This window comes from Poecilia formosa, unplaced genomic scaffold, assembly GCF_000485575.1.
Source record: "Poecilia formosa unplaced genomic scaffold, Poecilia_formosa-5.1.2 Scaffold113, whole genome shotgun sequence".
NCBI lineage: Eukaryota > Metazoa > Chordata > Actinopteri > Cyprinodontiformes > Poeciliidae > Poecilia > Poecilia formosa.
Genome location: NW_006800052.1, coordinates 33,320 through 55,933, shown reverse-complemented (window position 1 = coordinate 55,933; position 22,614 = coordinate 33,320). Strand labels below are relative to the sequence as shown.

General features: G+C 39.0%; 1 protein-coding gene across 5 annotated transcripts in view; it reads right to left on the bottom strand.

The window, feature by feature from the left end:
• pcdh9 (protocadherin 9) overlaps positions 1-21,857 on the bottom strand; it is a 228,041-nt gene extending 206,184 nt beyond the window's left edge. The window contains exons 1-3 of one of the 5 annotated variants that reach the window (XM_016675398.1): positions 20,862-21,857; positions 17,261-20,388; positions 7,036-7,208 (exon numbers count right to left, since the gene is read on the bottom strand). In XM_016675398.1, coding sequence (XP_016530884.1) covers positions 7,119-7,208; positions 17,261-20,296 — 3,126 coding nt within the window. In that variant the 5' untranslated portion in view covers positions 20,297-20,388; positions 20,862-21,857 and the 3' untranslated portion in view covers positions 7,036-7,118. Of the gene's footprint in view, positions 1-7,035; positions 7,209-17,260; positions 20,389-20,861 lie in introns of those variants that run through there. The other 4 variants (XM_016675396.1, XM_007560086.2, XM_016675397.1 and 1 more) reach the window with 4 other exon arrangements.
• Between the last annotated feature and the right edge of the window lie 757 nt (positions 21,858-22,614).

Here is a 22,614-nt window from a genome sequence, read left to right as displayed (position 1 = left end):
CAGACAGAGAGAGGGATCTATGACTTATTCTCTGTATATAATCTTTTCCAAAGTCTGTCTTCTGTCTTCTCCTCAGATGCCACTGCAGGTTTTCCAAAATATATTTTTTCTTTTCATCTGGGAGCTTTATATGGAGATGAGAAAGGGTTACTTTTTTGTATCTTCACTCTTGTGTTGATTTAGCTTTATATTTTGAATCATTATCCAGTTAAACGATTTTAGTCCTGCATCACAGATCCTCCACTGTACCTAGCAGTGGGCACCAGGGGTGCATTTCCACAAAGCCTCCATTGTTTATCAGTCAACTCAATATGTGTTGCACTGGCAAGAGTGTTTTATTTTCCTTCTGTATAACTGCACTCAAATTAGACTGAATTTTCCAAGTATAAGAATGTGCTACTTCAATAAAGATTATTTTAATACGTTTCTTTCATTTTCACCAGGCATGTCAATAAGTGTGGAAGAGGCTAAACACAGGCAGTCAGAGGAGTGGTATGCAAGTAGGAGATTATTTACTTTTGAGAAGCCAGGCGGATTTGTAGATTAAAAAAAAAAACGAATAAGCTTTTTTTTTTTTTTTTTTTTTTTTTTTTCAGAAAATTACTTTTTATCATACTCGGAAAATCAGTAAATTTGTTAGAGTCATAGGGAAATCAATGACTCTTTGTCCACTAGCAATTGAATGATAATGGAAGTACGTGATCTTAAGATACTAATCAGTGCAATCTGCCTCATGCGTTACATTGAGCACACTCTCTTCTGGTCTGGTTATGAATATCAGCCAAATGACTGGGCTATTAATAAACAGACACACATCCCACTGTGAAGATATGGACCAGAACAAGGCAGCCATTGATCTCTTTGGGTGAACTGCTGAAAGCAGGATTGAATAAGTGTTAAGGGAACAAACTCCCATAACAATCACAGCAAAACACACACACTCAAACACACATGTTCCCCTTTCATGGGGGATTCCATGTGATGTAGAGCCTGGGGTGACCACAATCCAAAGTCTGGCAAAGAAGGACTTTAATTGTTCTTGGAATGAGGGTGGGCTGGTTTCTGGGACACTACAAAACCCTTCCAAGTATGCAGTCGGGCAACATGGCAAAAGAGGGCATAGTGTTTAAAGCAGAAACAAGAGCAACAGGGTCAAACATGTGGCTGTGTGCCTTCAGCTTGTTTTATGCTGGACTTCAGTTTGTAGGTATAAAAAAATCCTGCTGCATCATCTGAGAAACTCCAACAAAATAGAAGTCTGTAATAGTTATCTGTAATGATGAAGGCTGGGATACAATTCTGCTGGGTGGCAACAGCAGTGGATAAGTCAACAAAATTGATAAAGTTTCTTATTTTTATATGTGTACTTCCTTGTATGCTACATAAAAAAATAGTTTGCAAAAGAACATCCCTCTCTCTTTTTTTTTTGTTTGCCTGGCAGATGTTACCCTCAATTCTCTGTTACTGGAACTGTGCCTTCTGAATGTCACAGCTGAAAGCAGCCATAAAGCTCTTACACTGAAAAAAGAAAGAAAGAAAAAAAAACTTTCTTGGAAATGCAGTTGTGGCAGGAAATAGAAAATAAATCTGGGTGCATATATCCATTATCAGGGCACGTTATCGTCAGAGGGGAGTCTGCGGAGAGAGAGGAAACCAGGCTGGATCTCTATGTGAACTGCAAGATAGGGGAAACCAATTTTCCTCCTCCCTGTGCATCCCCAACATACTACCTTCTTCAGACCTTGCCAACGCTGCACAACCAGGGTTAAATCACTTCATCTAAATAAGCCAGCCAAATGTTTTACACCTCTGCATATTACTGAGTGGCGATAAGGTGCTGGTTCACCGTTCTGTGCAGAGCAGCTCTTATTTTCCTCCTTTCTGTCAGCTCCGTGGCCCGAACAAAGATGAGCATGTCGGTAGGCTTCGGCGAATGCGAAGCCCGGCGAGAGAAAAAAAAAAAAGAAGAAAAAAAAAAGAGTGAAAATAAGAGTGAGAGAGTATTTTAAAAACCCGTCCTTTTCTTACGCCCTTGACGATAAAACAACAGACAAGTCATATTTTATGTTTGTGTTAAATATTCCCGTGTGCGGCTTCTCTATGACAGCTTATTCTGAAGCAGATTTATCACAAGTCTTATCTGCTCTCCTGAACAGACAAAGGCAAGGCACATGGCTTCCAGTGTGGTGCGCTGGCGCCTGGAGCACAAGACCAAACATACGATCAATACAAGTCTCCAGTCTATACATTGGAGAGGAGTAGGTTGACATGCGTCCTTCCAGCTGACACATATCACAACTTTCTTCTCTAATTAGCTCTCTAAAGAGCATTAATGCCCATTTTAGACTCCCCCCAAGAAAGACTAAACAAATATTATCCTGGCTAAATCCTCTTCGTCTTTGTTGCCCTGATGAGGGAAATCCCTGCACAGATTTAAGGAAATATATAATTAGTCTTTACGCTAATTAATGAATGTTCTCAATTCATCTCACCACGGGAACAGATGTGGACTTAATCAGCTACCATTCAATCACAAGATCAAACATTTTTCTATGCTAACAGCAAGACAGCTACAACTAGGTGTGAGCCAGGAGATACCTTCCAAAATATATTTTCTAAAAATAACAATGTAAAAAAAAAAAAATCCTTATTTCGTGTTTTTACTTCTTAAGACGCTGTCCGTGTTATGTAGCTCTCAAATTTCCATCTTGTTAACGACTGCGGTATGTTCTTGATCTTTGATCTCCCTATAAATTATGTTGGCATGTGCGCTTTTCTCACTTTGATGTTCCGCTATAAGAATTCATGGAAATTCACTGGTGTCTAAGTCTTGTGAGAACCGAATCTAAATACCAGTTGATGAGTTGATTATAGAAAACAGAAATATAAAATGTGAGGAAGTTAAATAAAAAAATAAGATCAAGGTAATCAGACAAAAGACAAGAAAATGCTGATAAATGTAGATATCATGAGTATGAGATGAGCAATTGACCAAGTTGACTTCAATGAAAACAAAAGAAAAAAAAAGCTCTTTTCACATCAGGTTTATTGAAACTGTCAAAGTGTACTATGCGGATATTGTATGATTAAACCAAATGATAAATAAATGTATATTTGATATTGCATCTACCTTGGGTACAATTAAGTTGTCATAGAGCATGGTCAGTAAAAGTTTAAACATGAAATAACATTTAGTAATTCATAATCCAGGGATAGAAATGGAATAACATCCCCACCTGGATGTCAGTCCATTTTGGTCTGTTTACTATATTCATGAATGTAATGAGGCAGATTTCTTTAAAATTCAGGGAAGCTTTAAGAAACACAAATTGTTTCTCACTTGAGTTACATCTAATATACAGCCTGTCTAGTTGAAATATGGCTAAGACCATTCTTTTTTTTTTTTCTTTTTTTTTTTAAATTTAACCAAGTATTTTTGATAAGACAGGAGTCAGGCATTTTAAAAGGAAGAGATACACAATTTACTAGGATGAGTGTTGAAACAAAATATCCTTTGTTTGTTTGCATTATAAAATGGCATGTTGAAATTGTTGCGATAGCCTTCTTAGTAACCAGTGGGGGGTGGGGGGAGATACTTTATGGGCATTGCAGCGGTCATTAAAGCAGTCACATTTCTGACCAGCTTCCACTGGTGTTTTTATGATGAGAAACAAACCTTTGAGGCCGGGAGACGTCTTTGGTGTCGTCCTGGTCTTTAGCTACCTCCACATATTGTCTTTCAGCTTTTAATCAGGACTCCTTTTGGGGAACTCCAAATCATTAATATTTCTTCTAATCAAGTGAAACATGCTGGTTAACTAAAAGACATAATTTGTCTTAAAATCTAGTTATAGATTTCCTCTTGGCGCTATCCAATTAGATGGAAATAAGATGCTTGATGATGTGTGGACGGAGTAGTATGGCTTGTTGTGGAGAAAGGGCTACACAGCCAACTGATTCAGGGCAGCCTGGACACACAAAGAAGCCAAGAAAAAAAAATGCATTGAGTGCAGTCTGCTTGGACATGGAGGTTGGGCAGCAATGTTGATAGATGGACGAAGCTTAGAGTGGAGCTGGCAAGACACAACTTCACCCTCGCAGATGTTCATCTGCTGGATAGCAGGGTGGATTATTCGCAGCTTTAGATGCACAAACATCACTAAGACTCACAAATAAGTGACAACCATGTTCTTTTTTTTTTTGTGAAAGATCATCTCCATAACAACGCGTTCGAATCTAGCTTGACCTATTGGCAGATTAGAAGCTATCATTCCTTTCAGACAACAGAGCAGCAGGCTCGCTGAGACATGCTTCTGCTGTGGTATGTTTAGTTAGAACGGAACAGTAAAGGAAGCACCATTCGGCCATTATAACAACTGGTTACCATAGGAATTAAACGGAGACTGGATGGTCTTCCATATTACTGATGAGACAGTTACCTTAATTTCATAGGCAAGTCCTCCTGCTGCTTGGGCGTCAAGAGATTTGGCTGGTGCCGTTGCTTCCTAGCTGTCCCTTCTTCCAGTAATTGTGAAAATCTAGTTTATCAATATTATTCATACAAGAGAAATGTACTGTTTTCTTTGAACGTGTTATAAAAAGACAGTAGATTACTTGTCAATAGACAGATTTCCTTAGTGTGAATGCATTTTTTTAAGATAAGGTCTGGCCTGAATATTTAAAACGACTCCCTATGAAACAGCAGTCTCATCCGTTGAGAGATCCCACTGGAATAAGAGGGGCCTTATGCCTTGCTAAAGGGCACCTCTGTGGGGGTTTCTTCTCCCTCATCTAATTTATCCTCCCTGTTCAGAACTGACCGAGCAAGCATCTAATCCGAAGTTCCTTTCCACGACCTTTAGTACTCTCGTTTTATGTGTGCAGTTGTATGAGAATGTAAACTTGTCTATGGAAACTAAAGAGAAACAAAAAAAAGCAACATTTGCCTCAGGCTCCCAGTGGCATGACCAGCGCACTTGCTCTTAAAAAGGATCCGACACATAACTTAGACAGGGGCTTTACCCTCCTTGCAACATCAGTACATAACTCAGGCAACTCACCCTGAAAATGAAAGTGCTTTGTTTTGCCTTAAAGGAAAAAAAAAAAAAAAACTAAACAAAACTCAGACTATATGACAGGTTTTAAAAATGAACCTTTGGATTCAGACCACACTGTTAGGAATATTAAATATATACATATATATATATTCCCATAGATAAGTTTGCCTTCTTTTCAAGTGCCGGACAGATCTTGATCTTAATTCAGCACAATGACATCAGGGCGATGACACATTTCAGTGAAGATTCACTGCACGCACTGTTCTCCTCTTGCCTGACGCTGTTCCCTCATTTTTCTATGATTTGGTCAGTTTGTCTCCCCTCATTTTATGGAACCCCGATTAGTTTTTCTTCTTATTTCAATAATCGTTAGTGTCAAAGTCGTGATTATTTCATTTATATTTTCATCCTTGTTTCGTTTTATAACAGCACCTTCTTGTTGAAAGCCTATGAAACAAAACCAAAACCAAAAAAAAAAGAACATTTCACTTTCAGTGGAAAGATTTTATCAGGAAATCAGTAGATTATTATTAAGACTCTGCTAGTCTTATCTCTTTCAGACAAAAACACATTTCATATTTACAAAGGATGCTATCTTTCCTGTACAAAGAATTGCTTTGATTGAGAGGAATGTGATGCCACAGAGCCACAAAAAGAGGGGAAAGCCTCACATAGAGGTTTCTGTATTATTTGGAGCCCCTTAATCTTCCTAGCACATTATGAGTCTCTTTAATGTCTCTGTGGAGTTCAATATTGTTTTAAAATGTGGGCAGTTACAGAATTTATTCTTGTGTGAATAAAAGGCTGCAGCCTACACAATATTTTCCAACAGAAGTGTGGAATGCATCAAAGCATATTCTCTCAGCTTCTTTAGTAATCAAATACAAAAAAGGGAAGGAAAGAAAACACCATGGGAGCCTTTATTTTGTACAATGAATACTATTAGGACTGATACTTATGTAAACCTCTACAATATTGAACATTTTCATTAGAAGATTATCCATTTTCACCTATTTCTCTTGCTTTCATATTACCAGAATAGTTCTACAGCACTACAAATGAGTCATATCATATTCTGCTTTATGTATGGATCATATAACTGTCAGTTTTATAAACACAAGTTGTGAAATGCTCAGATTCTATGGAAAGCACATGAAACTACTGGTAGAGGACCAGAAGTCAAATTAGTCAGTTTTTTTTTCTTCCTTTCGTTTTTTTTTTTTTTTGTCAAATAGAGTTAAAAAGGCATGTGACATCATCCTCTTGTGGATAATTGTTCAAGTGGATGTATGCTCCGTCAGGCGCACTCAATTACTTCATGGCAAAATTGTATAAAAGAACAAATGTAAGCATGAGGGTTATAATTCTGCTTCAAAAGGCCGTGTGTACGTCTGCAGTAGACACGAAGGGTTTCTGTGAGATGCCTTCACAGAATTGAACAATTCTAGTTGCTTGAATGGTTCAGTTTCAGCCCATTGTGAGACAGGACTTTTGTCTCATGTGCAGTCATTTAATTGCTCCGGCTTAAAAAAAAAACAAAAAAAACTTGCATGTTGCTTTGTGCTTTTTGCATAATTATTGGGAGGATGCTGCACGGAGTAAATGGATTGATTATTCGGAGTGTTTCAAGATTCGTTCTAGAAAGAACAAATCTTTCTAGAACGAAAGAAGATTCTAGAAATCTTCTAGAATCTTCTTTCTGGTGCCATCTCTAACGGCGCCAGAATAAACCTGTTCTACTGAACTCAATTAAGGCACTGGATTTGCAGATATTTCTGTAACCTCATCGTTGCATAGGAATTTTGCTTGATTCGAGGGAAAGAAAAAAGGAGAAATGATGACACATTTTGAAAAGGCAGGCAACATGGTTATACTTACAGGATTCGGGTTTCAATTTCAGACAGCTGGTGCACATAGCCTTTATAAAGTGACCATGTAGATGGGGTCAAGCTTTAATACCTATATTTATATATATATTTTTTATTTATCTACTTCTTTTCCTTCCGCCACTCTCAAATGCAGACTAAGCTCTGCTTCTGGCTTTGAAACCGAGTAGACAGATTAAGCTGAGTTAGGCCTACTTTTCATAAATGTGTTGGTGTGGCACTTTGAAATCCTCCACTCCCTCTCAGCCCTATACACCTTTTCCCCCTGCAATAGAAAGAAAACAGTTAAGAGGTGACACATCTGCGCTTCTTTATGTGAAAGGTAGCTGGAGATTAACGAATGAAAGAGTCAGTCCTGAAAGCTGTTATTACAACAAAGGGAACGGAAAACACAAGTACTCCTCTATACGAGGCTGCTTGATACCCATCCACACGTTTTGAGAGCATTTCTGATTAAGATGATCCAGATGGTGATGATGAAAATGGGAGGGGTGATAGACTGATTTATTTTTTTTTTTTATTAGTTGCTGCTCAGCATAAGACATAACTACAATTATTTTCTGTATACTCCAAAAGCAAATAATCATTGAAATAGAGCACTTTAAGGTCCCATTCTGAAATCCCACTATAAATAGAGATTGGGATAATAATATATGTGCGCAGTTTTTTTCATTTTTTTTTTTTTTATGTAGGAGCTTAACTACATATAGAAGACTTTAGGAAGCCATGTTAAACTACAATCTTTATTTACCTTATGAAGATGTAATTTGAATTAAAGCACACACAGAAAGCATATAAAAAGGCTAAATTAACGCTGTGGAAACACGGCATGAATAACTTTAACCCCATTTTATGATTCTTTCAGTTTTCATGGTTGTACAGCCCTCACTTCTTAGTACTGCTGCTGTGCAGGAGTAGAGAAGGAGGCTGGGCTATTACATTTAAAGAGGCTACTTATGCACTTTATAGGTGCACTTTTGAATTAACGGTCATTCCTAAACATTTACGTTTTGAAGTATTACAAAATTAAACTGTACGTTGAAATACTATCTTTGTACCTTTTGTTTAACATTCCATTTTACCATCTTTTTTCTAGTCTTAAGCCTTCACACTACCAGTCTGCTCTAATTGGTCATAAACAATTGAGTCAAAAACAGTTGGAGAGTTGTTTCCTGTGTCACCTGGGTCGAATCATGAGAAATTTTAATTTGTTCAAGGTCTCTCTGTGTGCCTTAAGTACGCAATCTTGTCTCATATGTCAAAACAAATACCTCTTGGCTGCATTGAACAAAGAAAATAGTAAAAACATAACCCTAATATGTAACGTGTATGAGTCTGCGTGTGAAGACACACACAAACTGTCCAATTAACTAACTGCCAAGTGAGCAACCAATTTACTTTTAATCCTTCAGCAAAATTACGACAGCTTGTGTTCATAAGTCATCTGTACTAATAGTTTTATCTTTTTTTTGTTACACCTTGTTGTAAGGAAGCAAATTTTGCCAAATTTAAGCACAAGACTGAAATCAAGCAAATGCACTTTATTGGGATTCCATGAAGTAATACAAAATGGAGGATTAACATCTTTGATTTGGGGTTTGAAAAAAAATGTTTAAAAGACCAATAAACTGTTTAGCACCAAGAATGATATTAGAAAAAAAAAAATCTCTTTATCACCCGTCACGGGTATGGATGAAAGTAAAAGTTCATAAATGCTACAAAATCTCAGCAAGTCTTTTGTTTCCGAGATAACTCACCCCCGTCCCCCCAACTATGAATAAAACCCTCAGCATCAGAAGTTTTTAACAACTGCCAACTTGATCCCACTGACATTCATGAATTTAGGTCAGCAAAGCTCAACACTTAGTGTGCCAGCAAACACTATTGAATTTTATTGTTAGTTAGTCATTATGTTGCTTGCGCATCAGTTTCTCTTTGAGTCATTTTCAAAAATACAGATAAGTCAAAACCAAAAACTCTCCCTCTCCAGATATACCACTTGGCAGTCTAATCAGCTGCTGTTCTTCTTTTGCAGGCAAATGCCAAGGGATGCACAAGTGGCAGCCTAGATACTACAGAAACTTCTTAACATCACAGGAATAGAGAAAAAACAGACAAAGTCAAAACAAGTGAGAAATGGTCTCTTTGAAACATTTATTATGAAATTATAAAGGTAAAATAGCACTGTTCAGGTAAAGCTTTTGTTAACAGAAAAAGAAGGAGTTGCAGTGCACTTAAAAACTGTAAGAGTCGATTCCAGATGTAATTGATGCGGACCCATAAAGGGTAAACGTCAAAAGTAAAAGGAAAGGCAAGGCAAATGACTAATACCAAAATAAAATCATCAATATTAATTACAAGCCCATTATCGTTTAACACAGCACATTAGGCAAGATTACCAGGAGTTCAGTTTAAATGAAACATTATATATACAAGAAAGATTTACATTGATGAGAGTTACAGACCCGATTCTTTATGAGCTATGAGGCCCGATGGCAAAGCAGTCAATGGCAGTCACATTTAATGTCCAGTGTAGAAAAAACAAAAAACAAAAAAACAAAATGGGGTGTGTGAAAGGATGGGGTAGGGAAAGAAGTTGGCTGGCAATGCCATTATCACGACTATTAGTCTGGACACTGGCACACCTCAGTGACAGCTTGTGACTGTGAGTTACTTGACACGACAACCCAGCCGACAAGGTATCCCTTTGGGGTTTGTCATGTCAGAACGTACAGCACCGCAATGTCGAGGCAGTGCTGCTCCTCTAATGATAAACAGAGAACAGAAAAAAAACAAAAACAACCAGGAACGAAGTCGGCCCATGTCCTGAAAACAAACCACCCTCATCTATTACTAATGATCACAACGCAAAGGTGAAAACACCCCCATTGTTGGCGATTTAACATTGCATGTAATGGCATTGACCCAGATAGGAGCGTGGGTGAAAGGTTAGGGCTGGAGATGGGGAAGAAAAAGGGTGGGTAGAGGGACCAAGTGAGGAGTGGAAAGAAGAAATGGGTCGCCAGGGTGGGAGCGGGGGGCCGAAGGGCATTCAAACAATGAAGTAGCATCAAAAGTTCACTTTCTTTCTTTTTTTCCCCTTTTTTTTCATTTTTTTTACAAAACTTTTTTTTTTTGCAGACAAGCAAGCAGTCAAGAAACATTTTCTTCCACCCTCTACTCTTATTTTTTTTTATTGGTATTTAAAGATAATTCAAATAAGATGTTAATACCACACTGTACATGTGTTAAGCAGCAGGTTTTTTTTCTTTTTCTTGTCATGCAGTGTTAGAAAATTTACGAGGTTAGTATGTCAGCTTGATTGATTGCTTCAGAAAAAAAAAATGGGAAATGCAGTTTGCAGATTGGTGAAAACATGAAGTTGAATTAAGTAATGACAGCCCCACAAAAGCCACACAGACTTTTTGTGCAGCAATATCACAAAGCACAAGTGAATGATGAATTTGAGATAAATGGGTTGCCAGCCAAGAATGATGGACAATCAACAAAACCAGAAAGAGAAAAAAAAAATAATAATGTGCACAAACACATATAAGACTATTCAGTATGGTGCAACATTTGTCAATATGAAAACTTAGTAGTACATGTGTCTTGGAGGAGAAAAACCGTGTAATGAGAAAAGATTTGTCATTATGTGTTAAGAAAAAAAAAACTATTAGAAACACAGATGCCACATAAATACAAAAGGAAAAGAAAGAAATTAAATGTAATTCCTGGTAATTTGCCATTGTCTGTGTTTTTGTCTAAATATTGCCCAAGGTTGCAAAAAAAAAAAAAAAAAAAAACAGAAAAAAAAACACAACAGAAAGATTATAAATACATAAATATGATACATAAATATATAAATATATAATTTTAACGGAATAAAAAATATAAATACACTAAACATACTATATAAATGAACTCTGAAGTTCAAACAGTGCACCGACAGGGAGTTTTGATTTATTTTTGGTGTTTCGTGCAGACAAAACATGATCACCCTTGGGCTAAAGTCTTCTCAGATAGTTCTACTCACATCTGCTACCTTAGTAAAACTTGCCATCCATTTCATTTCCTTTTACCCACCTAGACATAGAGTACATGACGAGGTTCTTAAAGAAATACAATTTCTCTGCGGCGAATGGTCTTGGAAATCCTACTCTGGTGATTTGAGGCTTTGATGAAAAACTTTTTTCACAGACTTGTTGGCTTACCCTTTAAGGATAGCTACATTTGTCTTAGGGGTATGCTACATTTTATGCAATAAGAGAACACAGTACTCAATCTGTGTTTTTGTTTGTTTTATGCAGCTACCTGCAGTTTGCTAAATAATTAAACTCCTGTTGGCAACAGGTTCTAGACAAGATCACAAATTTGCTTGATTAAAGTCTTGATATTTATTCATCCGGCGTCATTACGAATTCATATCCACAAAAACACATGGTATTTTACACGTGGGTTGTTGTTTTCAAGGTTTCAAACCCACTGGAACGTCATTAATCAGAAGTATCAGGGGCAAGTAAAGCATTAGAGATCACAAACAGAGTATCCTGATTAAGTGACGGGATAGCTGGGGAGAAGGATGTATGATCATAGTCGACAACAATCACTGGCCTCTCTCCATCTTCCGCCGCCAAACTCTGTGTCAGCACAACCCAGAAGATATAGCAACAGACTTTTCCCCTCAGGTGCAACATTGTCATAGTTCATTAATCTTCTCAAACTTCTCCTGCTGCCATCAGCCCCCGTACATACTACTAATCCCCTTATTAATGTGGCAAATGAACCTGCACAAGAAGGACGACTCCCCCAAGGCTCCATAATTACAATGGTCTGTATAAACTCCTGTTTGCATTGAATGTCCATTCATTAAATGTACCGACAAGACAACGGCAGAATTACTGAGCTAAGCAGTCATGTTTCTCTCTCGCAGGTTTTTATAACACTCCATGCTTTAATCTGTGTACTCCATCAAGTATAAAAGTTAATAGCCTGCTCATTATTTGTTACTTGGAGTGCAACATACGTCTGCTTTTGGTACAACGGTCGCGACAGAATGAAAGATGGCACACAAGCCCTGGCAAGTCAGAAGAAATGCACTTTTTAGGAATTAAAAAGAGCGTCTCTCCTTTTTAATTCCTAAAAAGAGAGACGCTGTGGTCTCTGTCCCCAAAGCTAAGGCATGAGTTGTGGTGTAAAGAAATACGTCGCAGAAGTGCAAGTAAAATAAAAGGCAAGTGCTACCTCTTCTCTGCCGTGTAGCAGAAATTAAACACACCCTTCAAAAACATTAAGACTGTAACACATGGATTTTAAGGACAAAGTTATACCTGCTAATTATTTTTTGCCTCCTCACACAGATCTCATGCTGCAAAACGCTGAGGAGATAAAAAACATGTTTGGTGTTTGTGAAAATCTACACATGTATCTATTTGATTTCTCGTTTTTACAATGTTACTTCCGAAACCCGCAACCCCCCCGCCCCACTCAACCACGATAACATGAGCCCCGGGATCTGATGCAGAGCACATAGTTAATGCATAGCCACTGGGCTCATGCTATGATAGTGAACCATAGCTATGCCTAAGACTACTGACAGGATGAGAGGAAGACTGATGGTGATGATTATATTTGGTTTCTTAGATGCTTGTGATGCCTTGTGAAACTAGGACAGTTTTTTTTAAGCTTTTTTTTTTTTTTTTTTACTCCAGTGCTGTTTACACTAATGCAGGTCCCTAGAGGGTAAATAATAAGCGAGAGAAAAAAAGAATGGGTAGGCCAAGATTGCTTCCACTGCTATCAACAGAGATTGGGCATGGTATAAACCTTATACCACGAGGCATATGTCTGTGATAGCACAGTTGTAAATGTCTGCTATTATGATTCCCCACATGGTCTATGCTCCAAGAAACGAAGGTCAGGATTTGCTGTTGCTTTCTATGTCTTTTATCCCTGCTCCCTTTTTTGTCCATCAGTTTTCATTGTTATTGATTGGCACTGATGCTGCACAGAAGTGACTGTTGAAAACTGAAAGAAAATGGCTTTTTTAATTCTTAGGGAAAAGGGTTATTTCCTGTTAACTTCAGGTGACAATGGGTGTTTGTTGTTAGCTTGTTAAAGAAAAGTAAATGCTAAATTTCATCATTCTATCTTTCACCTCTGTGATGGATAGAATGAAACAAATTGCACCCTACTGACTTCAATTTCAGTATATTACGTCAACTCCAATTTTTCAACCGAAAAAAGTAACTAGTAATAACTTTAAGTCATATTGACACAGTTTATTATCTACTTGTATATAAGAAATCTTTAATATTGCCGTTCTTATCTTCTTTTTTTCCCCAACCCCTAAAGCCCAGTTACTCTGCATGGAATATGATATGATAATCCGATGATATTGCTTTCTGGATTTACTGTCTGCTTAAGGTTTCACTCAAATGTAATTGGTGTTATTTTCATTCTTGCTTTTAAAGAGACACTGTGCTAATCTTCTTTTTGTTTTTTATTCAATATGCTGATAGAAATGTCAGAAATGAATGCACTGCACTCTGCGTGGTAATTGTGTGTGGTAATGACATACAAATATCAGTACAGATGGTTGGCAGTGTACAAAACATTCAAGCGAAGGATAAAAAAACAAAAAAAACAAAATAAAACGAGATTAATGTCTTTTTAACCCTATTGCAACACTTTGATTTTAGATCGCCAGGTCTGTTATTTTAACTTGAACTTCAGTAACAAGAGGAATTTTTAAAGTAACTACGACAAACTACATATCAGAATCCGAATAATCTCAGGAGATCCTGGATGACAATATAAAGAATGGATGTTTTTAATTTGATTCATTTACTTTTATGTACGAGGAATCCATCTGATTAATCCTGCAGTGATGTTTTGTGTGTTCAGTCAGCACTGAGGTATTCAACCTTTCACTAATGCAGAGAGCAGCTCCTCATTCATTAAACATCTATGTCTGAGACATGTCATTCCAATGTGTAAATTAGAAAAAAAAATATTGAGCTGAATCCAACAAATCAAAAAGAAATAGACGACAAGAAAAATGTTTGTTGGGAAGCTATTAAATAAATAAGTCAACTAGTACTATTTTATTTTTTCAGGAGTTAAACAAGGCCAGAAAAAAAGTTGGATGGTCATGATTACAAATCTCACATCCCTCAGAAAAGACCCTACAGTGGCACTGGGTCTGCACTGCATTTTTGAAATAATGTAACGCAATTGGAAAAAGAGGAATAAGACATGACAGTATTAGATTGTGAAGGATTTGAACATGGTGACAATCTGCCAACGTGAAGATATGATGAAATTATCCGTGACCCCTTACGATTTTGGCGATGCTGAAAATGTTGGTAGTATTTTAACTGAACAAAAAAATAAGTGAAACTGCTATTTTTTGTGAAAATTGATATTTTACAAACAGTTTAAGTGTTTTCCACATTTACTCTGATGCTTCAATGAAATAAAATGAAAAGAGAGGCTGTTTTGGTTTCTGCAGCTCACTGACTCTGTGATCTGAGCAGGTCAGTTGTTTATTGAAAACTTCTTACTGGGCGAAGTTGCAGACCTTTACAAAACAAAATGATACAGCCATATGGGTTTTTAGATGAAGTGTTGTTAGAACTTTACTAGGAATACTTATTTTATTTTTAAAAATCCTTTTTTACTTTTATGTCTTGTTTTTCAAAAGCACTAAATTATTAATCTAACCTTAAAATTTGAGACTACGGTAGTTTAAATCCAAATTAGATATCTAATTTTTGTCTACGTGACAGTTATACAAATTGTACACAATAAACAGATCATTTTAGGTTAAAATGTGATTTACATTGTGAAACCTCTGCCCTTTGCTGTTGTTGCACAGATATGAGATTTATTATTTTTCCCTTAAACTGTATAAAATACATATTTTTGAGGTTGCTAAATCTTTATATGGCACTACACTCGAGTGTTTTTTATTTAAAATTGAAATACATTTGAATTTGGTTAAATAGTCTGGCACTGTATACTTCAAGTCTTAAGTATTACATTTGCGCTATGCTCATCACAAGTTGACCTAATAGCACATAATAAAATCTGTTCAGATCTTTTTTTTTTTTTTTTTGTTTGAGGCAACTTTTCTATTTTTTATCTTAAATGGGTACATTTACCATCTGGATAAAACTGCACTCATGAGTTAAAAAAAATACTTTTTCTTTTATCATACCAACAATTCCATGCTAAAAAAGAGTCTTTATATTGACTGAGCTTATTAAAACAAGACCACAATGAATGTTTGATGTAACTGAAGCTGAAAGGATTCAGAGAAAGCACGGACAATTGTACATTTTGTTGTTATTCATTAGATGATCTGTTCATTTTTTTAAAGTTATTTCACAACATTAGTTCCCGTATGATTTAATGTGTATTGTAGAATTACGCATAACCTCTTTTACATTATTGGCCATTAATTTTGTTTTCACGGGCAATAAAACAATTAGATTGTAACGCCAAGTTCAAACTCCTACAACTGGTGTTGGCATTAGAAGTAAGATTGATTGGCAACTGAGCTGTGTAAAAGTTTGTACAGGTTCCATTCATGTTGTTTGTAAAGGTTCCATTTATGACGTACACAAGTACTTCAAAAGACATGAATCAAACTTCATGAAGCTCAGTGAGCAAAAAGGTACATTGTAAGTGGCACTATAGAGAGAACACATTGGCTCTGTTTGTGTGCTTCTTTGAATCATTTGTTAGAATTATTGATTGCAGTAAATCTTGTATGGAATTGTGGGATGACTGAGCAGATCAATGAAGTTGTGCTTACAGTATAGTGTCATATTTCATATGTCCCGTTCTAGGGCTGGAATAGAGCACCCCGACCCTCATTTCCCCCCCCTCCAGGCGCAACCACCATCACCTATTTTATTGTCTCTTCTCACATCTCTCTCACATCGCCAACCGCACATCAACTGGTGAGTGACGCCACAATGAATGCCTCTTTTGACTGCTGCCTCTCACACAGAAGCACATTAAATGCATCCCAGATGCAGTGACCCGGAGGTACGCATCCACGGGAGTTGCACAGTGTCATCGCTGTAATTCCACTCTCTCCTCCGGATAGATCTTATCACTCAGATCTACAACTGCCATTATCAATCTTCCCCTGTGCAGCCTCTGCATCATTAGGTGAAAGTATTTCACTAAGAACTCTAACGTGGGTTTCATTTCTGTCTTGTCCTCTCTTGCGTTCCACTGCAAGTTGGCATGGTGCCAGGCTATGCCATGTAGCGCAACAGTGCCACCTAAAGGTTCAGTACCACCACATGTCAAGCCTGACCTACAGACTCTGATCTCACAGCCCTCCACTTCTCTCCCTGCGGTTTCTCTCTTTTCCTGTCTTTGTCCACGTGTGTTCGGTTAGATTAGAACTGTGTGTTGTGTAGTGCTGCTTTATTAGCAGAAAAATTAATAAGGCTTTGATAAAAAGCAGCATGGATTACGTTGAAATTTGAGGCTCATTATTGGCTAATCCTTTTTGAATTGGATGTGTATCAAGTTCCAGACGAGCTTTACTCAGTTCGCTAGTGTGATTTGAGAGCAGGCATTTAATTCAAGCATAGATGATGAGGCAAAGCTTACAGTGACATTCACAATACCACTGTAGCGGTCTAATTATTGACTATTGTTGCAGCAGCAGGTGTTGAAAAGATTACAAAATCTTTAGTGATATTACAATACACATTAAAATAAAGAAACAAACAAAAAACATGAAAACACTGTTATGAGAAGAGAGGTGAAAAGTCTGCTTTTTTTTCACGTTGGCAGCATTTTTGCTGTGATGATGACCGTTATCTGAGTAGATAGGCAAGAAAAAAATGTTTCTTTCACAAAGAACATTGAATCACAATTATTGTTGTGTAGATACAATTTGCCAGTTTTTCTAAACTGGGTGCTGAAGAAAAATTGTAAGGCAAGAAAATTGCTTACCCGCTTGCATTTTCTTAAATATTAATTCAGTAGTTTTAATAATAAAACATGTTGATAATTATCATCCCCAAATTACAATTCTGAGTCCATGATCAACTCCGTTAATTAGCAGGTGGTCTTTCTTTCTTTCTTTCTTTCTCTCTTTCCTTGTTTCTATCCTTCTTTTTTTAATTTAGGTTGAGACACAGAGGAATTTGTTGTAACTCTCCAGTACTGTTTTTCTCTTTCTTCAGACTACCCTACAGTGGGTCCCTAATCTAGACTGGCACTTCAGCACTGTGGAACAGGGCAGTTATAGGCAGTACTTATAGACCAGTAAAAGTGCTCCTTTACCTGCTGTCTGGTGTGCATGGGCCCCTTCGTTTTGAACCCTCCTTGGGAGCTGCTCTCTGAGGCACTGAAGTGGTCGGAGCTCGTGGAGGATCTCTTGGAAAGGGTGTCACAGCCCCCAACAAATGTGTTATCCAATGGGAGTTCCTGGATCACATGATGTTTCTTGACTGAGACAGGTGTGTCGGCCTTCAGGTGGAAGGCCGACTGTGGTGAGGCTGACTTGTAGTGCCGAGCCAGGTCGGGACTGCTTGGTTTGAAGGTGGTAGTAGGTGTGGCATTCCAATCAAAGCGTCCAATCCCTTGTTCTTCCAGCTCAGTGGGCAGGCTGATGGTTCCGTTAATTGGTTCGTGGGCAGGATCATCCGGTTTGTTCCCCTCAATGGTGACAAAGTTGAGCAAAGAGCTTTTGGGGGACTTTCTTTTCTTGCGCTTTTTCTTTTTGTTCTGCTTGTTTTCCGTGTTGGGTGACATCCACTCAGCCCCTTGTTTTTTTCTCTGTGCAGCTTTAAATCTGGATGCATGGCGACAGCGCAGCAGCACAGTCACAAAGATGACAATGATCACCACCAATGCGCCAGTAACAAAGGCTATCATTATGGTTAAATAGTCACCATTTTGATAAGTTTCACTACTTTCACCAATGTTTCTGTCTATTGGGGTCTCCATGGTGCGCCGGATGAGATCATAAATGAGTGTCGCGTTGCCCACGGTGTCATTGACATACAAAAATACAAGCACCAGGGTATGGAGTGATTTGGGGTAGCCTAGGTCACTGATATTGACCACTAATCTGTGTAAGCCTATGTCAGTTATTGCAGGCTTTTCTTCCAGTGTAATGTTTCCAGTAACGGGGTCAATTCTGAATAAACCCTTGTTATTCCCACTGACAATAGTGTATTTCAGTTCAGCATTCATCCCTGTGTCACCATCAACAGCAAACACCTCAGCTACCACGGATCCCGGGATAGAGGACAGAGGGACAAGCTTGAAAGATGTGTTAGAGGGTGGATAGATGACAATTGGCGTGTTGTCATTAACATCAATGACATTGATGGTCACCTTTGCGACTGAGGAGCAAGGAGGCCTGCCACTGTCCACAGCCTTAACATCAAAAGTATAGGAGCTCTGTTGCTCCCTGTCAAAAGACACATTAGATTTTATCACCCCAGAGTATGGATCCAGGATAAAGTTCTCATTGTCATTCAGAATAGAAAGAGAGACAGCAGCATTTTCTCCTGCATCTGAGTCTGTCACAGTTATCACCCCCACAGTGCTGTATTTAGGCAGATTCTCTGATACAAAGAACTGAAAGTGGTTATGTGTGAACTTAGGATTGTTATCATTTTCATCCAGCACAGTCACAATAACAGTTGCCTGTGTTTGCAAAGGGGGAGTTCCGTTATCTCTTGCCGTTACGGTGAAGAGGAATTTATCCTGATCCTCCCTATCAAAGACCCTGGATGCAGTCAGGACCCCGGTTTTACGGTCCAGATCAAAAAATGATGCATTCGGTCCCAGCTGATACACTATCTCTGCATTCTTCCCACTGTCCTCATCTGTAGCGGTAAGGGTGGTGAGGAACAGGTCGCGCTTGTTGTTTTCCATGACGGGCAGCTCGATGACTGGCTGAGTAAAAATAGGTGGGTTGTCATTCTCATCCTCCAGCCTCACTCTCACCAAGGCCGTCTGATTCAAACTCGGCTTCCCAGAATCTGAAGCAACAATTTTAAAGTTGTATTCCTTCGTCCCCTCGTAGTCAAGCAGAGCAGATGTTTCCAGCAGATACTGGTTGTCGTACACAGCTTTCAGATGGAAAGGTACATCCTTCTCTATAAAACAAATGACCTTGCCATTTATGTCAGTGTCCCTGTCTGAAACTGTGATGAGAGCGATCTTAGTATTGATGGGATCCTTCTCTGAGAGGAAAACAGTCCCGTTAATGGGACTGATTATGTATCTCAGGTCTATATTAGGTGGATTGTCATTAACATCAGTCACATTTATAGTAACAGTAGCTCTGGCTGGACTTGAGCTGCCGTCACTGGCTAAAACAGAGAGCTTGTGAATAGCAGTTTCCTCCCGGTCCAGAGGTCTCTGTACTGTAATTAGGCCAGATGTTGTATTTAATGCAAAAAGTCTTTTAGTTGCTGGAGACACTTGAGTTCCAAATACGTAATGTATGTCGGCATTTGCCCCAATGTCCGCATCCGTAGCCTGGAGTTGCACCACAGATGTGCCTATGGGGGAGTTCTCGGGTATATGCACATCTATCTGACTCTCTTTGAACACTGGCTTGTTATCATTGACATCTGTTACAGTCACCTGAAGAATGGCAGTGCTGGATTTCTGTGGACTGCCACCATCCTCCACTTTAATCTTCATCACATAAGTATCCTTCTGCTCCCGGTCAAGATTCTGCTGCACAATAAGCTGGGGCCACTTCTCCCCCTCAGGCGTCTCCACAATGTCTAAACCGAAGGCACTCTGCCCATTGATCAGCTCGTATTTGTGGACACTGTTGGGGCCAGTGTCTGGGTCAGTGGCAGAAGGAATAGCAAAGCGGCTGTTAATGAGAGTGTTCTCTGGGATAGAGATGTTGATCACAGGGGACGGGAACATGGGGGCATTATCATTTGTGTCTTTGACGATTATTTTGATCTTAATCAGCCTGAAATAATCATTAGGCAGGATAACCACTTCAATTTCAAAGGAGCACTCACTGTCCTCAAATGAGGGACCGGGGCACAACTTCTCTCTGTCAATTCGGTTTGATGTTGTGAATATCTCTCCGGTACTGCTCAGAACACGGACCAGTGGGTTGTCTCCAGCTTTGGAAACCAACCGGTACACAAGATTTGCACTTGCTCCAGTGGCAGCATTTGTATGGGAAATGTTTAAGTCCTTTGGTATATTTCCAATAAGGACATTTTCTTGCAATTCCTCCCTGATGGGATAAATTAATTCTTGAGCTATTGAAGGATCAAGCCATATGCAGGCAAGCAGAGCAGCCAACAGGTAATAGTCTTTCAGATCCATGGCAATTGTTAATTTCTCTTCAGGCTTTGCAGTTTAATTATTCACTTCTGTGCAGTGTTGACCACGATGACAGTAATCTTCCAAGAAAATACCTATGAATACACGAGAGAGTTTCTCTTCAGTTAACTTTCTTTAGCATGCACAGTAATGATACTTATTGTACAACCACTTTTCTAAAATAAAATTGTGTTCCTCGCTGTTGTCTTTTATGAATGCATAATATTAAATCCAACTGCAAACGCTCTGCTAAATATCATTTAAACATTCACAAAAATCAGCAAATTCTAAACTGCAGCAGTATCTGTTTACTCCCCCCCCCACTCCCCCTTCGCAATTCCTCCTAATTCCATGCTCACCAAGAATCTATCACCCCTAAGGCTGGAAAACTTCACAACACATTACACAGTCTTAATAATTTCTCACTTAAATTGGCAAAGTTAAAGAGCTTAAGCTGTGTGTGGGCTCCTAAACGAATGAATGCGCATGAATGAAGACTGCAAAGTAAGCTTAGTCAGATGTTGAATTCAGCGGGCATCGGAGACCTATTCTTATCCTACATACATACCCCAAATCCGTTGCAGCAAAGAAGAAAAACTGGAGTGTGTCAGCTCATAGTCTTCTCATCCCTTGATGCCGTATGCGCGTTTATTCAGGTAAAGAGATCCCTCTCTGCCTCTGTGGCGTTTTGTTCCAGAAAAGAGGGAGAGAGAGGTGGGAGGGAAAAAGCCCCTGTCGGAGTGATCAGACAGATGAATAGGTTTGAAGTAAAAGCTGCAAAGCGCAAAAACTGGGGTTAATATGAGGCTGTATAGCGAGTGTCGCAGTTCCTTCTCCCAATTTAACTTCAGGAATGGACAGGGAATGACGGCGCGACCTGCGAGGATTGCGGTGATCAGCGTCGGTCCCCCGGTATACCCAGCAAGGTGATCAGTGTTTTGTGATGCCTCTCACAAGTAGAGATCCAAAAAGAAGAAGAAGAAAAAAAGAAAAATCAATGGTGATCTCCCGTAAACGTCCCGAGAAACCCGGCTTCCCCCCCCCACACACCTTTCCTTATACCCGGCTACCTGTGAAGGTGAAGGTGCCGATGAGGTGAACGCAGGAGGAGACACTCGTGTCCCGTCATGATTCAACTTCACGCAGCTCCATCAATAATTGCACAAATGTTTGCACGAAACAGCCAAAAATAAAAAAAAAATATATATATATTTTTTATATATATAAAAAAGAAGAGGTGCAAAATCTGAGATTCAGTCCCACTCGGAGATGTCAAGCAACATAAAAAGCCTCTACTGTGTTATACACCGATACTCCGAGAGCACACTGCCGCTTATCCTCGCAGTCTCACTCCCAGAGCAGAATATCTTGCACTAACTCTTTGTAAACCCATAGGAGGGGTGGTGAAGTATACCACTCCAATGCTCCCCCCTCTCCAACCTCGCCGACCCTCGTCATTGGACACCGCCCATCTCTTTCAGCTGCGTTGTCAACCCAGAGCCGCGGCACGATTGGTCCGCAGTCACGTCACTTAAAGCGGTCCGGAGGGTCTTCGGCGGCGAGCCGCTCGGAGAGGATGCTGCAGGCTGCAGGGAGACGCTTAACCGAAACCCGGAGGCTGGAGGGGGTTGATGATGAGGATGACGACGAGGATGATGAAGCTGGCAGTCCTACTGATGATAACGTCAATACAAAAAAAAAGAGAGGATATTCTTTCGCTTTTGTATTATGTGTAGATGAAGACAAACCTTACTGGGTGCCTTTTAAAGTGACTCATGAAAGCCTAAATGCCAACCTGTTTGCCTGTTGTCAGGTAGGCTGCAATAATTGGCGATCTGCTTTGAAAAAAAAAAAAAGACACTCGGTGAATTTTTGGCACAGCAAAAATAATTAAATAAACAAACCAAAGCTTAGAATAAAAGCTTTGTGTGAGAGTCCCCCATAACTGTGCTCCAGACAAAGAATCCGTTGTCTAAGCATCTTTGCGGTGAGGTGCATATTTGCGCTGCGCAGCGTTCGCACCCCGCTGCCAGCCGTCAGCAATTGTCCGTCAGAAATAACCTTGACAGTTATCCTCTGTCATCAAAGCTGTGTGCAACACAGGGTGCGAGCGCTTTGCGTTGTGGACGAATTACATTTCTTCTTCGTCTTTTTTTTTGTGTGTGTAAGTTTTACTGCCTCATGCTCAATTTGTGCTGATCTCAGAATGTTGTGGTTTGGCTTTTGAAATAAGCCTTATAACTGATTCTCAAGTTCCATAGGAGGTATATGGTGAATAACCAATAAAATGGCATGTTAGAAATAACAGCAGTTAACCAAAA